General features: G+C 51.4%; 1 protein-coding gene across 2 annotated transcripts; it reads right to left on the reverse strand.

The window, feature by feature from the left end:
- Nucleotides 1–1,050: 1,050 nt before the first annotated feature.
- On the reverse strand, nt 1,051–25,186 carry EIF4E2 (eukaryotic translation initiation factor 4E family member 2). 2 transcript variants are annotated; one of them, XM_030574868.1, is made up of 8 exons: nt 25,079–25,186; nt 23,434–23,548; nt 22,546–22,680; nt 19,875–19,979; nt 17,455–17,607; nt 17,141–17,277; nt 4,340–4,418; nt 1,051–1,524 (listed from the first exon to the last, which is right to left on the reverse strand). In XM_030574868.1, exons 1-7 carry the CDS (start codon nt 25,096–25,098, stop codon nt 4,373–4,375), a joined length of 711 nt encoding a protein of 236 aa, XP_030430728.1. In that variant the 5' UTR covers nt 25,099–25,186; the 3' UTR covers nt 1,051–1,524; nt 4,340–4,372. The 2 variants fall into 2 exon arrangements, with proteins under 2 accessions (XP_030430728.1, XP_030430729.1); XM_030574869.1 differs by lacking the exon at nt 4,340–4,418 and having other exon boundaries at nt 25,079–25,185.
- Between the last annotated feature and the right edge of the window lie 1,071 nt (nt 25,187–26,257).

Raw genomic sequence — 26,257 nt, forward strand, 5'->3', positions numbered from 1 at the left:
TCTAGATGTCACGGTTCTGAGGCTAACTGAGGGTTAAGAGGCTGAAGTTCTCTGCAGTCAGCAAGGAAAACCCAGCAGCTGTCTGCCTCGACTGCTCAATTCCATGTCTTGGGGACACTGTGCAAGAGAGACTGGCTAACAAAGTCCTTTCCTCCACTTTGGCTGAGGCTCAAATTCAGGCTGACCAGGGAACAGCAAAGTTTTTGCTAGTTAAAGTCTGTGGGCTCGAGGAAGGGAAAAGGCTGGAGCAGAACTGGGTTTGGATGCAGTACTAAACAGAGGAAATAATCCACTCCCTTCGTGGCTATGGAGTCTGAGGATGCGTTCCCAGGTAAGCGAGAGTAACACTGGCCTAAAGCCAGGGTGACAGCTGTGTTATTCCCAGCCCCAGGTCCCCGAAGAGTCTTCTCCACAGGGCCTGCTGGCCGGCTCTCAGCCAAAGCCACCGGCTAACGCTGGAAGGCAGCTCCAGGCTGGGCTGCCCTCAGCGCCAGGGCAGGAACTCAGCTGCTGCTCCTCCAGCCCATCCTCACTGGCTGCGAGATGGCGCTCTTCCCCAATCTCATCCCTACGGTAACCATCACCACATTTGATCTTTCCACCTCGGATGTCCTGCAGACAACCGGAGTCAAGGCCGTTAAGGCCTCAGAAGCTCCTCCTTCCCCTCACTTAAGGGACAGCTAATGGACATGGCTGATGCTGGCACAGGCAGCAGCGCTTGCAGGAGCCTGACTGGGTGGCAGGAGCCTAGACCCATCCCAGGCATTTTTATAACTCACCAATCTAGGGTACAGAGCCTGTGTTTTTACAGGCAAACGCCTCAGGCTGCAGTGAGTGCAATGAATACTGTGAGGTTACGCAGGGCTGCACTCCACACTCCAGAGGAGCAGACGGCAAAGCGGGCCCTTTGTTGGGACAGTTCCTGTGTGGTTGATGGGGACGGGGAAGGAGGCAGGCTGGCCACCTCTCTGGGGTGAAAGGGCAGAGGAGGAGATGCCAAGCTAGACAATCGCCACCCCAGCTATTCTGAAACAAACCAAGCCAGAGAGATTGAAAGAAACAGAGACCCAATAATTTATTGGCAGAGCTGAAAGGGGGCATTTGCAAACCAATGGGTCATCTCTCCTGGCCACAGAGACTCATTAATACTGGTACCCCTCAGCACAACAGCATGGGAATCAAATATCCTCTACACAGGGTATGGAAAGAGCAAAAAAAGTGCTGAAGGAGGCCCTGGGAGGGCACCCTGCTAACTGAAAAGTCGGCCTCCTATCCTGCCCTTGAAAAGAGTTTTGTGTCACGAGGTCAGCCTCTCATTAGTCACCGACGCAGAAGGGCTTTGAATGACATCCTTCCTCCGGGGTTGAGTGCAAAAGGGTGGTGCAGTCAATCCAGCCTGCGCGGCCCTCCAGAAATGGCAGGGCACGGATGGAGACCTCTCAGGGGGTTCACATCAAGAGAGGAATTTACCGCCAGCTTTGTTCTCACAATGTGATTTTGGTGTTTCGAAAGCTTGAATTATCCCTGGAAGAGAGGCGGAGGGAACGAGAAGTTAATACATTGGTAAGTACACAGCCCCAGGTACAGACACAGAGCCTGACCAGTCCCACCACACTCAAGGCAACAAGCAACAACCCACATGATTCAAGTTCACCTCCCAAATCCCCCTAGTTAACTGCTAAACATCCACACTTCACCCAAACAGCATCTCTGCTTTATCCCAAGCTGCTACCGATCGCTAGCCTACTTAGATTGAAAATGAGAAGATCCTGGTTTCATCCTTATCCATTCAGAAACAGACAGGATATTACTGCGAGTAACGGGTGCCTATGATCTGGCACAACCTGCCTGGCAGATTTCAGGACTGGACTAAGCTGGCTCATTGCAGGGTCTCTTTCCCATACATCTATTCTGCTCTCAAACGAGGGACAAGTCATTTTGTTTGGCATCTGTGCTCTTAGCTCTCCTGCCTTTAGCCCCTCACCCAGGGGTCCCTCTGTAAAGGGACTGGCAAGAAGGTTAGGCACCAAACGTGCCCACCGTAAAAATCCCATACGCTGGAAGGGAAGTTCTCAGAGTTCAAACACAAAGGGGTCAATCTCACAGCCCTTACTTGTGGGACTAGTATCACTCCCGTTGCTGTTGCTGCAGGATCAGCTCGTCTGTGTATGCTCAGGGCACATGATCTGGTCACTGATAACGTGAACCGTTAGCCTCTGCGTTGGTGCTTTCTGATAGCCTTCCAGCAGCGGCAACACAAGAGCCTACTAAAGGGGGGCTGACGGTGATGAACACATCATAATTTCAGGTTTCCAGAGGGTCTTTTCAGACAGGAGTGAAGTTCGATGGAAGGGAGGGACACCTGTTGAGAAGGTGGGTTCTGTAACCGCATGGCAATGGCCAGAGTTCCCACAACAGTAGCAGGGCACAGGGGCATTGAGAACAGACCTTTGGGGCATCTGAAATAGCTGGCACCAAAGCTGTGCACTGAGACACCCTAGCATGCATCATAGCAGGCCAGCAGAGCTCCCAGGAAACCCTGCTGGGGAATGCAGGCAGCCCAAAGGTGTGGAGGTATACTGTAGAACTGTGAAATGTTTCTTCAATCTCTGAGCTGCCAAGGAGCCATGTGGTGGCTGTGACACAGAACATGCTGGGATAGCCCAGTGGGGCAGGCTGGTGCGTCTATGGGCAACCTGAAAGTAGTGAACATAAAGGTGATTGCATGCTGAATGCCCTCCTGCTATTTGGGGCATTAAGTACGTTTTCTGGCTATTACTTAGAGACATGCTGGGAGGTCACTGTCAGAGGAAGAGTGGCAACCATTCTACTCCTGAGTGCACCAATGGCAAAATCGGGCTGCATGGCTATTTGGGAAAGCGGATCTAGATCCTTCTTGAATCCAGAGTTAATTTACCACTGTGCAATTTCCCAGGCTGCAGCGTAGCCCATGGCAAAGCATCTAACTCAAAAGCAGGTTTCGGTGGGACTCTTCGTGCTGGGTTTGCTCTTGTTCAGTGGGGGTTCTGGTGGAGTATTGCTGTTTCACTTTCTTTCCTCATCCCCCGGTATTATATGGTCCCTAATATGTTTCTCTGTGGGCTACGCTATCTTTGTTCTTGCCACTACTCTCCTCTGGCCTCCTCAGGCAACTCAATGCAATTAAGAAAGTTAAATCAACATTCCCCACGTAGTCAAATGCACTTGGCACATTCACCATCTTCTCAGGCTGGTACTTCACAACCTGTGCTGGCAGCTTTTTATTCTGGAAGGTCGTTTGAATGTCTTCTAATAATAAAACGTTACTACGTGCTGATGCAGCACTTCACAAGCATCATCTCATTAACTCTCCCCAACAGTCAATCCTGCGAGGTAGTTAGAAAGAGCGCTCTTCATTTGTGCCCAAGGCCACAGAGTTTATCCCAGCAATGATTGTCCAAGGCCACAGAATGAGATGGTGATAGCATGGGGATTACCAACGAACTCCGGAAGCCAGTCTGAGTTGCAGCTGTCACATATGCGGCTTTGTGGGATTTAGGAGCTTGCAATGCATCCCCTTTGGGGAGGTTAGTCAGCACCCCATTGGGATATGCTGCAAGAGGAGGGACTGCTCGACAGCAATCCAGCTTGTCTATAGCATCATGACAATGGAAGATGCCTCTAGTCACTAGGCAGCACTCTTCCCCCTTAACAGTAAGGCACCCGCAATCCCGTAAGTGGACCAGGGTGTGAAAATGATCTTGGCCATAAAATGGACAACTGTACCTAGCTATTTTTTCTGCGCAGGGTTGCCATTAACAGAGGGGCCATGGGCAGTCTCATCTAGTTAGCCACAGCGTGTACTATTTTTAAATATATTATCTACTGCACATCCTTCATGGACAAGCCTTTATTGACAGCCTAGCTATTCTGCCCAGGAGCAAGGACTTGCCTGCCAAGCTGGAGGCGCCATTATCAATGTGCATTACATGTACGCTCTTAGTGTCTGACTATAACTCCACTTCCTAACAGCCAACTCTAGACAATACAAACAAGCCGAAGCCATACCTCTCAGCCTACTCGGCAACGGGACACAGCTACCCTGCAAACAGGGGATGCGTTAGCTAAATGGCTGGCAGCATCCCGGCTGCAAACGTCAAGCAAGCAGTTTGTCCCAGGGTGAGATTATTAGTGCCTTTTGATTCAGAGGTTAGTTTGGACTTTAGCAAGTCAGCCAATTGCGATGGGACTGATTCCAGGCGCGAGGTATTCAGGTCTGCTGAGCGCTGTCCCCACGTGAAGGTGGGCACGGCTGAGAGGTATGCCATAAAGTCATGTAAGAAGAAAGATGAGGCCCTACCCTGGGTGTGACAGAGAGAGGGGGAGCGTTCGATCAGCGACCACTGCTGTTCACCAGGCCATGAAACTCCTCCCAGGCCCTGGTAAGCCAGAGGGGAAATAAAAAAAAAGAAAAGAAAAAAAAAAAGCACTTCAGATCAAAGGGTTCTTAACTTTTAAGGAGTGCAGAGACATTGAGTGGCGTTTGAAAGGCCATTCTGAGAGCAAGGCAACATTCTCGCCAGGGCCTAGAGGACAGATGCATCCTTAAAACACAGCCAGACATCTGACAGCAGGAGGTAGCTTTAAAGTTCTGCGCAGACATGAAGCTTTCTGATTGGCTGCCGGTGACATCATAGTACGTTAATACCCACCAGATACAAGGTGGGACCCTCGACCTGTTTTTAAACTAGAATTACCATTTTCGAGTCCAAATAAAATAACCCAGGATTGTGTATTTCGGGAGGATCATCATGTTCCTCGACTGGTTACATTCGCCCAGTCTGTGGCCTCTCTCCAACACATACCGGGCTCGCTGTAATCCCCCAGAAATACTCTGCTTTTCATGCCGTACGACTTAGATATTACACCAGGCTGCAGATTCCTATTGTTCTTAGAGAGACAGCCTCATTTCCTATCATCAGCCTGCACTGTTAATGACGCCCACGCTAAAAAACGACAGCTATTTGCAATGAAAATGTTTTCAGATAAGTTACAGGGATCGGTTTCTCATTCCATTCCCTGGCGGAGGGTCTGTTATGGACAAAGTTAGCAGACTGAAAAATTACTGTCTGTTTTACAGAGACAGCATACTGAAGGGTCTCCCAGGGAAAAGATGCTGAGGTGAACAGGAGCATAACTGTTCTCCGAGATCAGACACATCAAGGAGCTCTGTTTCTCAGTGCCCCGAATACTGAGCTGATTGCTACAATACCTGCCATTTCACTCAATGCAAGGGGGCATAGGGAGATTAAAGACAACCTGTTTCACTTGTAAAATCCGATTCCGTTCCATGATTCTGCCTCTAGTGCTGATTTTCAGACAAAGCCACACATGTACCAGCAACCTAAGAGTTCACTTATTCTGCAGTGAGTTTATGACAGTTCAATCCTTCCTCCCCCACAAGAGTTGTGATAACAGAGTGTTCTGTGTTATCACCAGACCCTGGGAGTCTCCCAATGCATTTATATGATCGGTGCCTAAACGCCAGGCTGTAAGCTCCTGGGGGCATTAACTGCCTTAACAGTGTGGTCTAGTGCTAGGCACCCATCAGCTCTTCAGCAATAAAATCTTCAGGCTGCATTTTCAACTGCTCTTGCCTGGTGAAAGTACTGCCCAAAGCCCTGGCCAGGACTCACCAGGAAGGGTTCATCCCAGATATTCTTCTGGCTGTGTTTGATGGCTGCACACTCTGCCATGAGATTTCCCCCTCTCCCCCCATTTCTAGTAACTTTCTCTTGGGGAACTGGCCCAATACAAACAATTTTCCCCCACACCCCTTACCTCTTGGAGTTTGAGACATTGATAGCTCCTAAAAAGAAAAAAGCATTCCCCCTTCCTGAAAGTTACACAGCTCTATCCGTCCTCTGACAACAACCACAGCAGTGGTGAAAGGTTAACAGTCCTTGAGGCTAATGTCCTCGCATGGCAGGAGTAGCAAGGTCTCCCCCATCAATGAGCCTCAGGCCTGGCACGCAGTGACCACGCTTCTGGGAAAAAGGGGAACTCAGCCTCCGTGGCCCATTCGGCCAGTGCCCTCTTTGGAGACTGCTGACGGTGCCCGTTTCGGTACGTCTACACTGCAGTAATGAACCAGCAGCACCAGGCCAGCTGGCTTGGCTGTGGGGCTAAAAGCAGCAGTGCAGGCGTTCAGGCTCAGGCTGGAGCCTGGGTACTGGGACCCTTCCACCTCAAGGGGTCTCAGAGCCCGGGCTCCAGCCCAAGAATCTACACTGCAAATTTATAGGCCCGCTGCCTGAGCTCTGCGAGCCTGGATCTGCTGACCTGGGCCAGCCACGGGTTTTTCATTGCAGCGTGGACATGCCCTTAGCTCTAGCTGTGACAGGAGTTAATTAAGGAGGCCGTTGTCTAGCGCTGACTTGTTTTCTAGCCGTTCTCTTCTCTCCTCCCGACTGTCTCCCAGAACTCCCTTTGTTCGGCTGGGTGGGTGAGTGACTGACGTGGTTCCCTGGGATGACAATGCTGGAGAGAAAGACTCCACTGCCTGATGTTAAATGAGCACAACTGGAGTCCAACCTTTGATCCGAAGGCTCACAAACAAAGGCAACGCGAGGGTCAGCGCTGCCGAACGTATCGCAGCGAGCACCGTCTGGACGAGGCAGCACGTTAACCGTTTCTGCTGACACCTGGCGGGGGGGGGGGGGGGTGCAGACGCTACTTTCAGTCCAAAACCAAAAGCAAACGGGGTCTCTCCCTGTGGCCATTTCCACACAGATTCACAGCTCCATTTGGACAGGCATGGCAGCTGCTGCTCAGGAGGCCCCTGTGCTAAGGGCTTATCACAGGCAAGGCAACAGCATGAAAAGGAGACATGTAAATTACCACAGAGGAAAAAAGCCTACTCCCACCTCTGAGGGGACCACGTGCCATGGATGGGCCCCTCCCAAGAATCTCCTTGGCCCCTGAAATCTTCCCTCCTCACATACACCCAGGGAGCACCTTCCTTCAGGACTGTGCGGCCTGGGGATCTTTCAGAGCCGGGACCACAGAGAACACTGCCTGGGCTGAGCATGGCACCAGGATCTGCAGAACCCACACGTTAATCTGAATTCAGACGTAGTTATCAAAAAGGTGACAAAAATGGGCCCTTCTGACACAGCATAGCAGCTTCGTGGGCCTCCCTGGCTCCCACCTGAAAACTGCCCACAACCCACGTCTACCCGTAAGCCTTCCTTTGCACCTCCCAGCCTGGATATTTCCACCCCACAAGCTCTCTCCCGACTGCCCCCTTCTCCTGACATTACTCCAACATGCTTGGGAACACGTTCCTTACCCAGTGAACCGCTGTCTCCTTCAAATGAGCAAATTCTAAGACACCTTGACAACAGCATCCATGCCACACTGTTACCTCCCGAGTCCCGCTCACAGCTTTACAGGCCAAGGATTTGAAGTGATAAAATGCTACGCATATTATAGCGCTATTAGCATTGAAGAGATCTGCTGCCTTTACTGATAATCCCATCTCTCTAGTTTTGTTCGCCCTGACACACCCCTGCAGCCGGGGCAGAGGGAGCTGCCATCTAGTTTGTGTCATGCATCGTCAAGGTTGCCCATTAAATTCTGTTTGCAGAATCTTTATGGCCTGTGGCAGGGCCAGAGGCAGACAGTGCAACGGTGTAGGGATATTTTTATTTATAGGCATTTTTATGCCTCTCACCATGGTATCTGAGCAGCACACAAACATTACATGAATGTATCCTTAACAGTTGGGATTACCACCATTTTACAGGTGGCAAAATGGAAGCACTTGAAATTAAGTGACATGCCCAATATCACCCAATAAGTTTGTAGCAGAGATGGGGACAGAGCCCACATCTTCTAAGATGGCTTCTTGCTCTAGTTAGACCAGTATTTGATTTTTCAGGTCTCAGGTGACATTTGCAGCCCTGGCAACCAGGGACGAAGCAATCTTTTGAAATGAACATCTCTGAGCTGGGCTCACAGAAAAGAAATTTGGAAAAGCTCCATTTTAGTCACTTTTCTGATGACAACGACAACCCACCGACAGAAGGGAACCTTTCAGAATTCCCCACACCCCTGACGTGCACTGTGATGCTAAAGAACGGACCCTAGAGGCATTCCCGCCATTTCAAAACCCAGCGTTAAGAAAGTGATCTTTAAACTTGCAGAATCTACTGGCTGCAATTGGAGGATGGAGGGATAACTGCCCTGAGCCATTGCTGCAGAGACTCAAGAGAACAGGAAGCAATCTGCAGACCTGGACTGTCGCTGCTCCCACTGTTCTATTCCTAGGCCTGATGAGAATAAGCGCAGAGCAATGCATACATTGGACATGTGACCAGACTAAGGCATGTGTCAGTCAAGTGAGGATTTCTATGGGTTCCCTTCCACAGACCCTCCGCAAAAGCTTTTGCATAATGGTAGGAACAGGGCTAGAAATTAGAGGCCCTGGGGGCAGGTCACATTCAGGGCAGTGTAAGGAGACAATCGTTGGAGTGGCTGCAGCGTTCAGCAATTTCATTTCCCAGCGTGCTCTCGAGAAATTGTGAGCAGATGGAAATGGGCATCCCAGTGGGTCAAATGAGCTGTAGAATTAGCTGTACTCTGATGTGGTAGCAAAGGAGACACCCCCCCCAAACACTAAGCCCACGGACTTGCTGTTTCACTTTCCCTTAGAATCAGTTACCGCTAGGATTTCCTGGCCAAACAGGGCTAAACTCTGTGGGGATTTCACTTTCCAGCAGTCTCCAGTGGATCCGAGATCTCATTCCCTATGTGCGTGTCCTGGCGAGCTCTACGTAGCCGCTTAATTCATCTCCCTACACCGCAGAACCCTCCGTCTGTTCCCTTCTGTATCTGCTCATCATCTAGCTAACCTCAGACCTTTTCTTTTCTCCAAGTGTCTGCCGTGAACCAGACCTGATGCCAGCACTAATGAGATCAGCCCTTCTTCCAATTTACTCGTAGTCCCATTATTGATCAGTGCTGGCCCTGAAGGGAAGGCAGAGTTTTATACCCTGCTCAGCAACCACTGCAACAGCAGCCATCTACAAACAACAGAAAAGCCACCCTGCTTTTGTTTTCAGAAAAGCCGCCCTGCTTAAAGCTCTGACAGGACACTCCAGAGTCACTTTAACTAAACTATTTCCAGCCCAGCTGGCTCCGTAGAAGTCTGCCGTGCTGCCACTCAGGGAATATGTTCCTCTCTCTTGGGAAGCTGACTGCGTGGGGTTGGTGGGAGCAGCCACCCAAACACACAACAGGAGTTGGAAAGAAGGATGGGGGGAAAACCACATGGGTCAGTGAAGGAATCCCGCTAAAGCCACACACGAATGTCCCCCAACTACAGCAGCCAGTTCTCCCCAAATGCACCACTGGCCCCAACAAGCGCCAGGTTCACCCGCTCCCAGTGGCAATATCTGCAGAGGTTTACGCCAGATGCTATTGTGCCGGTGGCCAGTCCCTCCCTTGCAAAATGGCACAGCCTCCGTTCCAACAGGTAACGGGAAGGGTGCAACGTTCATAGCAAGGAAGTACCAAGTGAAGGGCATCACTGTCAAGAATCCACTTTTATTCCCAAGCTGTGCCAGGCACAGGGTTAATGGGCTGGGGTGGTGTCAAGTCCTGGGGTGACAGGAGCAGGTAACGGAATTTCCCTAGACTCTCCCAGCATTAGAAGTGGGGTTCTGAAGAACAGCTAAAGGAAGAGCTCTTGGGGAACAATAAATGACCCTCTCACCAACCATTGAAACACAACAGCTAATGCAATGCCTCACGCATTTTGAAAGAGGCCAGCACTGATGTCTGTGGTACCGCAGGTCCCCTGGACGTACGCAATATTGCAAGCGACTGGATTAGCTCTTGTAATGATATAGAAGTGAATGGACCCTGCTACTTGCTGGGATTTAGGACGTTTGTCAAAATCATACGCATGAGAACAAAGGGACACAGGAAAATGACTCCGAAAGCTCCACTTATCTAGCTAAAGACACGCCCAGAGCCCGGGAAGAATGGCCTGCAGAACAGCCTCTCTGAATAACTGGGGACAACAGATACTTTTCTAACCCAGCTTGGCAGCATCAGCACTTTCAGCAGCAAAGGGGCTCATCCCCTCTGAGCACCTGGAAGAATTGGCCTGTATAAAATAAATTTAACGTGTACATTTCATGTCACACAAGTAATACGTAAATCCTGCACCACAGGGCCCAGAAACCACAGTGAGGGACACGCTGGAGATTTCTAGAGATGTTCGTTGGCAATGTGTCAAAAGCTAATAGAAGGCAATGCCCTACGCGCACACACACAAAAATCAAGACTTTCTTTTATTTATTTTTGTGAGGACTGACTGTCTTCTCCCTACGCGCCCCCCAGCTGAGATGCCAATCAAACTGTGCACATGAGCGGAGCTCCGGTGGAGAGATGCACTCCATACAAACAGAACCATGAGAAACCACTTGGAAAGGAGGCCCTGACACAATCTCCAGCAGGGCAGGTCCATTAGGGCCTTTCATAAAACACAGCCACAGCGTGTGAGATTAGAGTGCTGGCTAGAAAGCCCCCCATGAGCCATAAATCAGATGGTACATCTGCAGCACAAGCCGAGTGTAGCCATGTACTTGGACAGGGCTTGACAGACAGGGAAGGTAACGAGGGTGAGATTTTCTGGAAGATGACAGCAGGTTTGCAAGCGATTTTTTTATTAGCAAAAGGACTCTGCTAATGCAAAATCAGCTCAGCCAAATACAGTCTGACTGCAGCCAGCGCTGTGAGACACTAACAGAGTTGTTAATCTGTCAAAGACTGCGCCCAACCGAGAGTTTAACTGCAGCAGTTAAAGTGGTTGTTAGCAGCAACTACACACTAATGCAAGCGGCATGAAAGCAAGACACAACAGGCCAGATTCTGCTCTCAGTTACGCAGGTGTAACCAAAGTAACTTCAGTGAGGAATAGTTTGGATTTACACCGTGGAAATGAGATCAGAATCTGGCCAGTGAAACAATCCTATTAAAGGACGAGCTGGGACCATTTTGGAAACACACTGCAGCAGACTTGAACTAGCTAACAGCAATCAGTTCTTGTTCTCCCTTGGATAAGTCAATGAATAGCCTGGCTCTGCTTCAGAGAGGCTGCAAGCACGCTTCCTGCCTTCTTAAGTGCACCAGAATGAGCAGGAGACAAGCCAATTTAGCCCCTTTTAAGAATCATTCCCAGCTGTAATGTGAGCTAGTCAACATCACGCCCTGTTTAAGTGAATCTGTTCCTCAAACACCTGTTATTCCCAGACACTGGCATCCTGGATGGATGTCAGCAGAACAAATGCAACAAATGACATCCAGAGAGAAGGGGCCATGAGCAAAGGGGCGGAGCCCGACGGCCTCCAGGCAATGCAATGCATTCCCATTTCCGAGGGCAGCAAAGGGTAGGAATGCTGAGGAAGGAGCACACTGAGTCTCCAGGGAAAAGCCGGGACAGCTACACTGGAAGCACCCCTTGGTAAACCCGCTCTCCCTCACCAAGGCAGCCAAGCTGCCTCCAGCCACAATAGCCAGATTGCTGGCTCAGAGCAGGGGCTTTCTGTACAGAGCCATGGAGGAAGGTAGGGGGAAGAGGAGGGAAAGCAACTGAGCAATTTCGACAGTCCCCTCGCCCACAGCGGGGCCCGCAACCTTAGCTTGAAGGCTATGCCGTCTCTGAACAAAGATCAGACGCAACACAGCCAAATGCGGGTCTGCAGAAGCCCTCTGAGATCTCCTCATGAAACAGGCATGACAGAAATTTTGCTCTCCACAAGCATGTAACAGAAGCATGTGCAGGAGAAGTTGTGCTTCACAGCGAGACGGCTCACAGAGCCCAATGAAAGATTCAGTCAATAAAACAAGCCAGATCTTTTAGAAACAGATTTATGTTAATAAGAAACACCTCCCCCCCGACCCACTTCCCCAATACACCAGTAGTCACCTAAGGAAGAGAGGTTCTCTGGCAAAGAAACGTTTTGACAAAACATTTGACATGAATACAATTTGAGTAGCTGACCCACAGTCTAATTATGCAGCAACTGTGGCTTCCATGATGTAGACGCTTGTCCCACTAAGAACTAGGCTGACCTCACCAGCCATTGTGACTACTGCTCTGTGGTGTTTAAATTGGACAGATGGCTTGCCAAGACCTGGGAAGTTTTAGACATGAAAACAGGGTTAGACTGGGCGGGGGGAAAATCACAACTACTTGGGCCCTTGGTTACAAGCTGGACTAGGAAACCCTCTACTCCATGGAATTTTTCTCTTTATTAATTTCTTTGTGCATATGTAAACTCTGAAACATTCGTAGTTTAACCCATGCGACCTAATTAATGTCTGGTTTATAATAAACTTCAATGAAAAAAGTTTAATGTTATTTACTTATGACTAGTACCCAAATATGCAGCAACTCTTTGACACTTTGAGAAATAAAAGTCATGCCGAATGGCCTAGCATGGCAAATTATAATGAGCTCGTGTGACGAACTGGGAAAGTTCTTAATGTTTTCTCTGAGAACTGTGTTGGTGCCTCAGTGTCCCCATGGCAATTCTTAAGTATCTGGCAGAGCAAAGGGCCAGTGCACCTAAATGCCTGACACTGTGTCTTCTAGCAACTGATGCCCTGGGCCCCTCCTCTGCAAAGGTGCCAGCTGAAGGTGTTGGAGACAAAGGGATCAGGTGACCTCCTGGCCCGGGAAAGGGGCTGAGGAGAGAGGAGGGGCTGGGAGGGGTTGTTAGTCTGGAGCTGGCTGGGGTCAAGGGTGGAGGGCAGACCTGGGGGTCTGGCTCACTGCCCCCCAGAATGGACCCAGCCGAGGGGTCCAGTTCTCTGTATCTACAAGCTCTGTTTTAGACCTTGTTCCTGTCATCGAATAAACCTCTGTTTTACTGGCTGGCTAAGAGTCACGTCTGACTGCAAAGTGGGGGTGCAGGACCCTGTGGCTCCCCCAGGACCCTGCTGGGGTGGACTCGCTGTGGGAAGCGCACGGAGGGGCAGAGGATGCTGAATGCTCCAAGGAGAGACCCAGGAGGAGAAGACGTGTGAGCTTCTTGCCCTGAACAAGTCTGCTCCAAGGGAGAGGAGGCTCCCCAAAGTCCTGACTGGCTTGGTGGGGAGCAGTTCCAGAGCATCGCCCAGTGACTCCGTGACAACTGGTGGTAGCGGTGGGATGTACTGCACCCCGTGAATGGCGCTGCTTGCAGTAAGTGACTGGGGAGCAGTAAAACAAAGGAGGGATAATGAGGACCAGGCGTGCTGAAGGCTCAGAGAGGGACGGTTTCAGGGGGCAGTTAACCTCTGGGAGTGTGTGACCAGCGAGAAGGACTGTTGAAGTAACAGGGTCCCCCTGAGGACTGCAGTGAGCAGTCTCAGGGGCGGAGGAGCTTGCCGCTCGACCCTGGGAGAGAGAAGGATTTTGCAGTAGCAGGGTTCCCCTGGGGATTGCAGGAGCAGTCCCAGGGGCGGAGGAGTCTGCAGCTCGACTCTGGCAAAGAGGTGGTGACCACAAGAAGGGCTGGCACACCAGGGGTTCTTCCTGGAAACCATGGGGGAGCCAAGAGCACACAGGCCTGTGAGTCCAGAGCCACTTGGGAACGGTGAAGTGATGGCCTATCACCATCTCCTTGAGAAGGACATTGTGATCCTGTGCACAAAGAGAGGGTTACGCATGAGGAAATTCACCAAGGCACAGTTAATCGTGCAGTTGAAGGAGAAGCACCGCTCTGAGGAGCAGATTCCTGGCCCAGATGGGGCTACAAGAGGATCTGAGAGCAGCTGGAGCATCAGCCAGGCATCCCCGGGAGTCTGGTCCCCAATCAGACGAGGGTCTTCACGATTGGGTTCCCCATCAGGAGATTGGAGACGGATGGGATGGGAGCAGAGCCCGAGAGAGCGAGAGGACCGTGAGAGAAAGCAAGAGGCTGAGGAAAAGCTGCAGGAGAAGCAGCAGCAGCGTGGACTGGTGATGGTGGAGCAGAGAGACATAGGGGGCTGCCCAGGGGTCAGTGGGGAAACACGCCTGCAGGGGCGAGACCCTGGGACAGAGAGAACTGTGGTGGTGCAGCCCCAGATGATGAGGGACTGTGGGACCTGGGTAAAGGTCCCTGGGGTGAAGCCCCTCACCCTGCCTATGGCCCAGATCCCTGTGCAGACCCAGAAGGGGTCGGGCTGGCTGGTGGTTGGGGTTCTCCAGGATATCGGCTGGGAGGCCCTGTTGGGGGGTGACTGTCTCCCCATGGGACAGGATCCAGGCCCCGCTCCTATAACGGCCGAGGGTTTGAATTCAAATCCAGGGAACCAATTGGCTAGGATTGAAATGGTCAGTGAAAATGCAAATAACCTGGCTGGCAGGGGGGGAGGGGCTGCTGGGCTCAGGATACCTGCCTACCTGTAACCAGCCCCCTGGGGCTGAGTGGGAGGGAGAGATGCTCCCCGCCCCCCTGCACACCAGAGAAGGGGCTCACGCTGGCTCTGATGCTGTGACCAGAGCAGAGAGCTCGCTGCCTGCCCCCACTGGGACAGCAAGGGCAGCGCTGAGCACGGGGGGAGCTGAGACCCCAGCTGAGTGGGGGGACACCCGGGCAGGGCAGGTCAGCTGCCAAACAGGTTTGCCTGGTCCAGACATGCTGCTGGGAAGTGATTACACAGCAGGGAGGGAGCTACCAGGGACAGGGCTCAGGGGGGCTGTGACCCCAGGCCCAGCCAGCGAGAGGGAGCAGGTCCCACTCCCTGCCCCAGCTGCTGAATCCCAGACTGAGCTGCAGAGGGATCCCTCCTTGGAGAAGCTGAGGGAACTTGCTGGCCACAGCGCTGCAAACCCCCTTGGGGAAGACTGCAGGGACAGAGTCCTGCAGGAGGAGGGATTCCTGTACCGGAAATGGGCTCCCCAAGGGGAAGTAGAACTGGGGGGAATCGGGAGGCAGCTGGTGGTGCCCCAGGAATCCACAAGGTTCTTCCCATTTGAGCTGCTGGATGGGAGGAGAGTGAGGGGACCCCTGGACCTGAAGGGGGAGGATTGGATGGAGAAGGGGGAAGACCTCCTGGGGGATCTCTTCCCTGAGGTGGGAGACAATCTCCCCATCAGGTGTTCGCCATTCAGTGTCACTGGGAAAGCAGCCCAGAACCTGGAGAGAGAGGTCAGGGACATGCTGGCTTTAAATGGGATCCAGCCATTTTACAGACCATGGGCCTCACCCGTGGGGCTGATCCCCAAGCAAGACAGGATGATCTGGTTTTATGGGGGCTATCAGAAGCTTAAAGCCATCACAGTGTCCGATGTCGACCCCATGCCTAGGCCTGGGGAGATTCTAGACAAGCTGAGAGGGATGGAGAACTTGGCCCTGGCAGACACTGATAACATGTGCATCTTTAGCCAGACCTGGGAGGAACAGGTGTCCCAGGTGAAGAGGGGGCTGGGCTGCCTCAAGGAGGTGGGACTGACGGTAAAAGCTGGAAAGTGCAAGGGGGGACGGCAGAGGTGTTGTGTCTGGGCCACAAAGTGGGAAGCGGCTGCCCACGCCCAGAGCTAGCAAAGGCCAAGATGGGGGCTCTTAACCAAGGGAGCCCAAATCACAGACCAGAGGGCTGGGAAAAAACCCAATCCCAGCTTGAACCCCAGGGGTATTGGGGTGGCAAAGGGTGTGGGCTGCATAAACCTTCCCACATGCAGCCTGCAAGTGCCATCAAGCACACCCGACCTAAGGGAGGGCGTAAGACTGGACTGTCCTGGTGTAACTCACACCGAGGAATGGGAGAGATGCTGGGGCATCCATAGGAACGTTGGTGGGTTCGAACTTCCCCAGGTCACTGGCTGGAGTGACCTCGCTCAGTTCGGTCTCGAAGGGGGGAGAGATGTGACGAACTGGGAATGTTCTTAATGTTTTCTCTGAGAACTGTGTTGGTGCCTCAGTGTCCCCATGGCAATTCTTAAGTATCTGGCAGAGCAAAGGGCCAGTGCACCTAAATGCCTGACACTCTGACAGCAACTGATGGCCTGGGCCCCTCCTCTGCAAGGTGCCAGCTGAAGGTGTTGGAGACAAAGGGATCAGGTGACCTCCTGGCCCGGGAAAGGGGCTGAGGAGAGAGGAGGGGCTGTTAGTCTGGAGCTGGCTGGGGTCAAGGGTGGAGGGCAGACCTGGGGGTCTGGCTCACTGCCCCCCAGAATGGACCCAGCCGAGGGGACCAGTTCTCTGTATCTACAAGCTCTGTTTTAGACCTTGTTCCTGTCATCGAATAAACCTCTGTTTTACTGGCTGGCTAAGAGTCACGTCTGACTGCAAAGTGGGGGTGCAGGACCCTGTGGCTCCCCCAGGACCCTGCTGGGGTGGACTCGCTGTGGGAAGCGCACGGAGGGGCAGAGGATGCTGAATGCTCCAAGGAGAGACCGAGGAGGTGAAGCCGTGTGAGCTTCTTGCCCTGAACAAGTCTGCTCCAAGGGAGAGGAGGCTCCCCAAAGTCCTGACTGGCTTGGTGGGGAGCAGTTCCAGAGCATCGCCCGGTGACTCCGTGACAGCTCGGTTACAATACAACTGTCCTCTCTACGTACCATGATCCTCTAGTCTTGTTACAAAGCCTCGGTTACCAAGGGTTGGGCCGATTTACTATAAGGATTTATGATGATTAGAAATCAGTTGTACAGCACTGTAAATGTACACAGTGCTTTCCCAAGAACATTTACTAACTCAGTGATTCTACAAATCCCAGTTCGCTTTGGTATTTTATTCTCCAGAATTCCTACTCATTCAAAGGATCTGTTCCCCACCGCAATCTTGTTCCTTAATTGAAAAAGCCCCTTCCTATGATGGGTAGCTCATTCCCGGATGAAGACGAGGACGGGTCCCTAAGAAAGAGCCCAGAATTGCAGGCTACAGGCAAATCAAGGGATTTACTATTAAGATCATAGATCCCCAATAACAGTATGGCAGTGACAGACTTTTGGCTTTCAGAGGCCACTAATGCAACAGTTGCTGTTTACAGTATTGTTAACAGATAACCTCCCCAATGCATTAGCACGTGTAACCACTTTTCTCTGCACCTGGGTCCTACAGAAAACTGCTCCGACACACATGCAACAGGCAGTGCTCCCTCCCCCTGCCCCTGCACGTACTTGATGCTGTCAGTGTGCGTTTTGTATTCCATGATGGTGTTCGGAGGTAGGTTAAGCACTCGGCGTAACGTGTCGCGTATCCGAGCTGTTGTGGCCTGGTCACTAGCAGTCTTGTTCCATATGGAGATAATATCCTCCTACAGAACAACAACAACAAGGGAGTGTAAACAGATGGGAGTTTGTGCGCTCCAGCCAGAACCCGTGCCTGACAGTCCGCAGGGCAGTTTACATCGAACTGGACAGAGACGACCGCCCCGCAGATTCCACCCCCCAAGTCAGCACACATGCCCAACGTAGGCCCAATAGCAGCTTACCTGGAACCGGACAGAGACAACTGCCCCACAGATCTCTTCCCCCACCATAAACTGTTCTCCCAACATCGCCAGAATGAGATTCTCCCAGCAGCGGGATGCTAAGCCCTTGCGCAGACGGATAATCCATTTGCCACCATTTTTGTTGGCATCGTCCTGGGAAGAAGGGTGAGACACTGATTCATTTTCTCCCAGCTATTTCGCTGCTAAAACAACAAGCTCACAAATGAACAAATATCAATCACATGGGATCAAGAGGGACAGAATGAAGGAATGTTCAAACTAAAGCACTGTCAAGTTTAGCGACGAAGCAGGCGTGACAAGGGTATTCTGAATGCCAGGCAACATTTGAGACAATGACTCTCCCCAGAGATTCTGCAGATCTTCCCTCTATTCACTACTTGGGCTCTGGTTGACTCTAAACGAGGACAAATTGATACATCATATAACCATGATCCAGTGGTCTGCACATGGAACTAGGGGATAGGAATGCCTGACTTCTACTCCTATCTCTAACACTGATTCCCCCGCTAGAATTAGGCAAGTCACCCCAATCTGTGATTCAGCTTTCCCAGCTGTAAAATGAGAATAGTACTTAATTACGTCACAGGGATGTTAAGGGAACTTATGTTTGTAAACTCCTACTTATAGGCAGAGGAAGAACTGCAGACAATAGGTTATTTCTGCAAGTTACTAGAGAGACCTGTTAAAAATACAGGTTCCCTCACTCAGACTATCCAGTACTGGAAGGAGCCTCAGTAAGATGGGAGACGTTACAGTCCTAGTCCTGATAACTGATGGTGCTATCACAGACACAGGCTGAAGATTTCAGTGCAGAAGGTGGCAAGAACAGCTACATGTAAGGAGGAAAAACAAAATCAACACAAATCCCAGGAATGTGGCAAATTACCGACAGGAGGCAAATTGCCTTTAGAGCAAATGTTCAGGACTGGGAGAACAGAACATCCCTTTCAGAAATGAACTGTCTGGGATTCAGTTCTTAGCAGGGAGTTTAGTTTAACCCCGTGAAGACCTTTCCACACTGACTAAGCAAAAAGGAGCAGATGTGATTGCTGAAATAATCAGAAGAATTTAGGAGGTTTTCAGGGCCAGCATGAACAGTGGCTGGAGTGGAGGGACTAGGCCTTGTAGTTGAAAGTTAGAGTCAGTTTTCTTTCAGGTCGAGTGCACCTCAGTTCAGTGAGCTGTTTAATTTCCCTTTGTCAGCTGAGCAGCTCAATCTCCCAGCACAGTAAATAACCACGAACATTACGATTGAGGCTTCTGATATCCAGGAAGATGGCAGAGTAGGGTCAGGTAATGGATTAGCATCGCACGGAGAGGGGGCAGGGAGTGGCATTTTATATATGACCATGCAAGAACAGGGGATTAGGATTAATATAGGAAGGAGAAAAAGCACAAGGAAACTAGTGGAGGAGAGAAGGGTCATAGTGAGCTCCAAGTTATTCCCCTCTCAATACATGAACCAAGTGAGTACCCGAAATTAAAAGAACCATTTTAAGATGGATCAGAAGAGATGCTTTTAAAAAGTTTAAATACTGACACGTGGAAACTTCTACTGCAGGATCTTATCAAAGCATCTAGGTTACAGGGTCCAAAAAGGATAGACATTTATATTAGAATAGTATTTGGAGCAACATGGGCTATAAACCCCCATGCTTCAGGGTGTATACTAATTGCCATTTGGGGTCAGAAATCATTTCTTCAGAGCAGAGTAGCACAGTGAGGTGCTTCATAGCAAGGCATAAAATTCTCAGACTGCAGCCTCCTACTGGGCATTGTTAGGGGCAGGTGAGCAAACTAGTTGGTCTGGTGTGGAAACTTCCGTGCAGAGCTACTGTCTGACTACTGCACAGAAACAAGCTGAACTCCAAGAGAAAGACGACAACAGGAAATCAGATCCAAGCTTCCCAACCCATCCCCAGATTCTATATCACGATTCTGTTTATTCTCAGTGCCTGAGCTTTCGCACACTTACACACGAGGAGAGAAGTTGGTCTCCTACATTCAGGCTGCAGAACAAGGAGCAGTTGTCATAAAAACAGCACACAGTAACTTAGCCAAGTTCCCTTGGGCCACAGGTTCTGGAGTCTCTCTGGAATCTGCCATCTTGGACTGGAGACAGCTGATCACCAGAGGCAATTTTTCTTAGTCTCAGGGAGAGCACCAGCTCTCATTGCTCCTGAATGCCCCTCCTCTGCAGACAGGGCAAGGGCCTCATTAGCTGTGTCAGTAGCTGCTATGTGAGAGGAGACAGGGCTCTGCAGGAGGACAAACGTAACTGTAGCCGGAATGGCAGGCCTGGCTTGCCATTTAATGCTAGGAGACCAGTCACTGCAGAAAACGCTCTGCCAGAAAAGACCCGTTAACAATCCAAGGCAGACACCCGAGCGCCAACTCACCTCCCACATGGGTTTGATTCCCTCTTTGAAGAGATGGAAGTCGCTATGGCCTGTCAGATCCCCAGGACGTACCATGTGACTGTAAAACCTCCAGAACTGCTCCACCTGTAACACCACATGCACGAAACAGTCAGAGACAAGTCATCCAATCAGCCTTCCAACACTTTAGAAGCGGGGCTTCACAATGTCAGGACTCAGGCCTTCGGGAGCAGATGTACAACCTTCACGTCTGGCTTGAGCCTCTCTCTCTCCAGCGAGGCAGCTCTGTGCTGCTTCCCTGTCAGACTGCATACGAGGACAGTAGCCTTCAGGACATTCAGAAACAGAGCAGTGGCACTGACAGGGCTTGTGCAGGTGTTTCCAGGAGTGGTTATGGCTGTGTGACTGGCACACAGTCCAATTATTAGCATCTGATCTATTGTGAGCGCAGATCAGCAGTTACAACAAATAATTCAGGAAAGCGTCTGAGTAAAGAGAACCCGAAGGGGATGAAGGCTGCTCTGGAGGACAACGACAACCAAGGAACGGTTTGGGTTTTACCGTAGGTGTTTGCAGGACAATGCACATGCTGGTGCTGGTTTAGGATTTTAAACCATCTTTTAAACTGCTTAATCATACTTTCCTAAATGCTTTATTCTGGTTCTTTGAGCGGTTTTGGATGACAGAGGGTTTTCTCCTTAAATAAAGCATGTTGCAGGATCTGGTCCTACCACTGAATTCAATAGTAAAGCTCCCCAACTTGGCTCAATGGTGCAGGATAAGGCTCAGCTAGAAGATAAGGATGGATTTGTTTTCATACAAAAAGCCATCATTTGCATTTTAAAGGATTCTGTCCAATAATGAGCTAATTAAAAGTTCTCGTAGGGCTGCCAAAAGAGTTGAAAACAGCAATGCCACAAAGACTAGGAGAAAACCTGATAGTATGGCCACCAAGTTAAGCCCAGGAATTATACTCAAAACTTCTGTACTTATCTTTCAGGGGAAAAAATCCCTTTCAAGAGCTGAACTCATTGTGGTTCCAAGAAATGAGGGGGAAAAAAATCTTGTTGAATATAGTCTGTCATTAAAATACAGTGTGTAGACAAAACTGTATGATATGCCCTCTAGTGGCTAATTTTGTATTTGCAAACGCCTAGTTGTTTTTAGCCAAAACTACACAGTAGGCTTATGCTCAAAATGATTCTTTTCCCTAAACCCATTCTCTCTCCCCCTTGAAACCTAGCACAGAAAACTGTTACCCACCTGTCAACAAATCTTTTTCTTAAGCTAGTATAACCTATCCCACATGAAAGTGGGGCATTTCCAGTCTACAGTGGTGAATCAATAAGTTTCTCCTTGCTCTTTATTGTAGCTAAAGCGAAAGATTCACAGGTTCTTAGTTCCTTTAATAAAAAAAAAAAGTCAGTGTGAGGGGAAAGTGTTTTGTTTTTTAAACTAAAGTGGTCTGACAGCTACAGTCAATCTCACCACGTGCAGAACAGTCATGCTAGTTTCTCACTCTTTGGACCTGTTTCCTTTCTCCACAGCTGGGATAGCAGATAAGCGAATTTCACTGATGAGTCTCGGGGTCAACCCATGACCAACCTTCTCCCCATTCCTGCCCCCAACGCATGGAATGATATGAGCCAGATGTCTGGACAGGCACACGTGACACCTCAGTGCGTTAAACACGTATAGACTAATTGACTTATTTCAACAACCTGCCTTCAAAGCTGTGTGACAGGGATAGAATATTTTAACAATTCAAATGGTCCAGTAGAGAGTTCAGAAGTGGACTGGATTAACACACTGAAAGGGACCCTGGGAAAATTCATGGAGCAACAAGGTTACTTATCTTGTTCCCTCTGCAGTCCTGATCATCCTGAAGAGTGTTTCTGAAACTATTCAGAAGTGAAGACAGTGACTAGGTCTGAATTTAGGGTTACTTGCCTGGATGGTGACATTGTATTTCTGTTTCTGCAAGATTTGGCAGTGATTTCTATAGGTGCTTCCCATGTCTCCTGGCTTTATAATAGTATTTCAGAGGGCCAGTGCCACCCAGCTTTGCTTTTCAGTCCTCAACTCCGTGGACAGACAAGGAACCACCCCGTCAACAGATACAGGCCCAGCAGCTATTTACATGTGGAAAACAGACAAACGTCTGCTCCATGTATATTATTCATGAAGGGGATGCATGTAGATGGGAATCTACAACATTATTGCCAGAAGCAGCAGACAGAAAAGCTTTTGGTTTATGCTTCATACGTCAGTTACAGCCATTCAATACTTCTAAATATAGGAAAAATCACTTCCTCCCTTATTCACCTGCCAAGTTCTGAGCCTGACTTGCTGTGTATCTACTGCCATACATAAAGGAGAATGGAAATGCTTCTTACTTGCCATTACTTACAAGCTCAGGGAGTTCTGTTTCCACTGCTACTATTAGCAAAGGCACCAATCCCTAGAACAGGACAGGCAGTGCCGCCTCCTGGTCTCTTTTAGGGCTGTCGTCTGTTGTGAGTGAGCCAGAATCTGAGACTCAGATTATGGCAGATGATCCGCTCTCCTTTACGTCTGGTGGTAGGTATATAAACGTGGTACACACATGCAGACACGTAGCCACAGAGGAAAGCTACGTGGAGAAGCTGCATCGGGTTTAGTCAATAAAGTGCAACAATGGGAATGTACTCACTGAGGCGAAGGTGCCAATCTGTTTGATGTTCTGTTCATAGCTCTGAGAGCTGGTGGGTCTCCCAGGTGTTCGTCTGGAGTACCAGAAAGTATAATTATACTGCAGGGGGTGCTCGGCCGGCCCTGGGACAACAGCCTGGGGAACAGAGAAGCTCATTTATTTTCCCATATTTCTCTCAAGAGGAAATTGAACAAGCTACATTCACAGCATTAGCTGCCCACACATTGCTGCCATCAATGTAAGATGAACAGGTTAACCTCATTTTCCTAGAAAAATCTCATCTTACTTTAATAGCTTGACACAGACCATTAGTCTGGCAGCAATTGACTATAATTCAGATAGGATATTAGAAATCCACAGCGCATTTGTTCCCCAAGCTGGTAGGCCTGGGTGTGCTAAAGAGGCTGCAGCTCAGTCCCAGGAGGAACATCTCTCAATAGGAACCCCTCCTGCCAATTTAGGAGCAACATTAAACTCTGCATAAATTCCCTTTAGTCCTTGGCAGCAAAGAAATGCAAACTGCTTAAAAAGCATAAAGCTGATCGGGTAAAGTGACGGGTAATTCCCCTCCACCCCAAGGTTTCCAAAAATCCGTTGGGGGAAACAGTCCAGCTTTGCTCTCGTCTCCATATGGAGCACAAATTGCTAGGCAAAGATCGCTGGCTGCACTAGCAGAGGATATTCAAGCATGGCTCACGTACCTATAACCCAAAGTCTATTTACCCAACAGCTTACAAGGTTCCCCACCACAGTGCTAACCCAGCACTAAGCCAGGACAGTGTTCCTAGATTTACTCCTTACACTGGGACAGACTGACCTCATGCAGATGCCAGTATTTCACACTCAATATTAGCTCTTGGTGATGGCAGTGGGGCATCAAGAACTCACCTTCCTCTTGGTGCTACTCTGGGGTTTGTCACGATCATTTTTTTCCTTCTCACCATCTTTCTGTGTGCTGTTCTCTTCGTTCTGGTCATGGTCCCCGCTGTCATCATCTTTCAAACTGGCAAAGGCAAGGGGAAAAGAATGAGCTTTGCATCTCATGGCTGAGGTGCCATCCTACAAAAATGAGACTTGTATGACTTGACCTCTCCCCTGAGACACAAACTGCTGGCACAACAGAGCCTACACTAGATGTCTACTGACAACAGATTCTTACAGGGAGAACCACATGAGAGCGCTCACGTGCCCTACCCCTGTCACGGACCACTTGGCCAACAGGAACCCCAAGCTCAAGCACATCGACTCTTAAAAACCAGATTAATTTTTAGGCCAAATACAGGTTTTCTTCATAGATTGAGATCTGCTTGAAATATCATTAAATAGGGAACTACCATCAAAGATATTTATAGCACACCTACCACTACAGGACCTATGCACCAACTAATACTGACAACCATCAGCTAGGGAAGGGAAAAGAGGCTGAGTCCCTCAAGGTACATCTACACCACAAGTGACACATGGCACAGCCGCAGCTACGCTGCTGTAGCACAGATACTTACTTCAGCAACGGAAGATGCTTTTCCAATTGCTGTAGTGAATCCACTCAAGAGACAGTAGCAAGGTCAACAGAAGAATTATTCTGTCAAGCTAGCAACGTCTACACTGGAGGTCAGGTCGGCTTAACTACATCTCCCAGTGAGGTGAATTACTTACACACACACACACACCCCCCAAGCATCACAGCGAGGTTGTCCTATGCTTTAGGTATAGGCCAGGCCTAAGGGGAGTTAGTGAGTTGAACCCCAGTGAGAATCTTGCACCAAACAGGTCTCCCAGGGCCAGAGGAGCGGATGCTGTGGATGCTCTGGGGCTGGAGCACTCACAGGAAATAGAACAGCGGGTGCTCAGCACCCACCAGCAGCCCCACCGATCAGCTCGTCTCCCTCCCGCCCACTCTTCAGTGTAATTCAGGAGGCGCTGTGGAGGGCAAAGCGAGGGGGGGGGCCTCTGGGGAAAGGCAGAGCGGGGTGCGTGTGGGACCCTGGGGGGAAGGGTGGCGTGGGGGCAGGGCCTGGCGCAGAGCGGGGGTCGAGCACCCCCCGGGGACACGCCCAAGTCGGTGCCTGAGCTCCGCGCTCTCCGTTCACCGCGACAGGCCTGAGGTAACGCTGGGAAAACAGGACCGGGCCAATGACCGGACCTCACACGGCCCCCGCCCGGAGCTGGCTACTGGCCCCGGCTGACAGGCCCCTGAGGCCCGAGGGCGGCTACCCCGCCAGCCATTGAAGGCTCGCGTGGGCCGAGTCCATGTGCGGGCCTGGCCCCAGCGCCGGCTGGGGGCTCCCCGCGGGGGGGGGAGGGGCTGGGAACGGGGCCAGGCCGCCAGCCCCGGCCCTGCGCGGGCGGGATGTGTCACTCGGAGCCCCCGAGCCGGCCGGGAAGTGAGCGGGGCAAAGGGGAGGGAGCCCGGCCCGTTCCGGTGACTCATCGCGACTCGCCGCTGGCCAGGCCGGGCCCAGGGCTCCCCGACAGCGGGGGGGGGGGCTGCAGCGCCGGGCCGGCGGGGGGGGGGAGGGCGCCTCAGACTCACGCGTCAAATTTGTTGTTCATCCTCGCTCGCCGCCTCCGCCCGTCTCTCGGCAACTTCCGCTCCGTCCCGTCACCCTTCCGCCACTTCCGGGAGCGGCGGAACTCCACGGCGCGGGCGCAGGTTTCCGCCCGGCGCAATGAAAAAGCGCGCGCCGGCCTCGCGAGACCAGGGCGAGCGCCACAGCCAGGGGGCGGGGGTAGCCAAGTCTCCATCTTGAGTGTGGCGGAAGTCAGCGGGCGGGGCCGGCCCTGTAAAGGCTCCTGCCGCGGGCGTTGGGACCGAGCCCAGGCACAGGGGGTCAGAGCGCTGATCCGCCCCTCCCGGGACCCCTCCGTCTGTGGCCAGCACCAACCCCCCCCACCTTGGGCCTCTGTCCCCCCGGCCAGCACCTGCCCCCACCCACCTCCGCGCCCCTCGGTCCGGCCCCAGCAGGGCGTTTCCCGCTGCAGCGGGCGCGGGGCCCTGCTGGGACGGTAGCTCCGGGGGTGGCCGGGCCCCCCTCGTGTGACCGGGAGCCCGGGCGTGGTTCTCCGTCGCCGAGGGTGACCAGACAGCAAATGTGAAAAGTCGGGGGGGGGGGGTAATAGGAGCCTGTATAAGAAAACGGCCCAAACATCGTGACTGTCCCTATAAACTCGGGTTCTTGTCACCCTCCCATCACCCCAACCCCTGCCCGTTGTGCGGCGCCAGGGAGACCCTGCTACACGTAGGCCAGGAGTGCGCCGCGGTGTAGCCCGGCTCCTGGCTCCTCCTGCGGCGGCTGTGACCGCACTTCCCCCCCCACCTCTTCGTCTACGCACACCCCGGCTGCGGTGCTGCAAAGCTGAGATCTCCCTGTCGGCCTCCTCCTGGAGTCGGCTCGGGTGGCCGTTTTCCAGTCAAGGAGCGGGAGGCTCTTCGTGACTGAGGAGATGCTGCTGTTCCTTACTCATGTGCGGCTGGTGTCCACTGACTCCTTCACGGGGCAGTGGCTGCTGTCCAGGGGTCTCTGCTCAGGGTCCCTGATTATGACATTTTGAACCTTTCATCCTCACTCCTGGCTTCTCCCCCTGGAACTGTTGCCTTCTGGGCCCTGTGGCCCATTGGCAGCAGGTATCATAGGCCGGGGGAGGCTGTGCCTCCCAAATCAGCCTGGCATGGCCCTCTCCATGCTCCACCCCCAGACCCCTCCTGCAGTTC

Source organism: Gopherus evgoodei, chromosome 9, assembly GCF_007399415.2.
Source record: "Gopherus evgoodei ecotype Sinaloan lineage chromosome 9, rGopEvg1_v1.p, whole genome shotgun sequence".
Taxonomy (NCBI): Eukaryota; Metazoa; Chordata; order Testudines; family Testudinidae; genus Gopherus; species Gopherus evgoodei.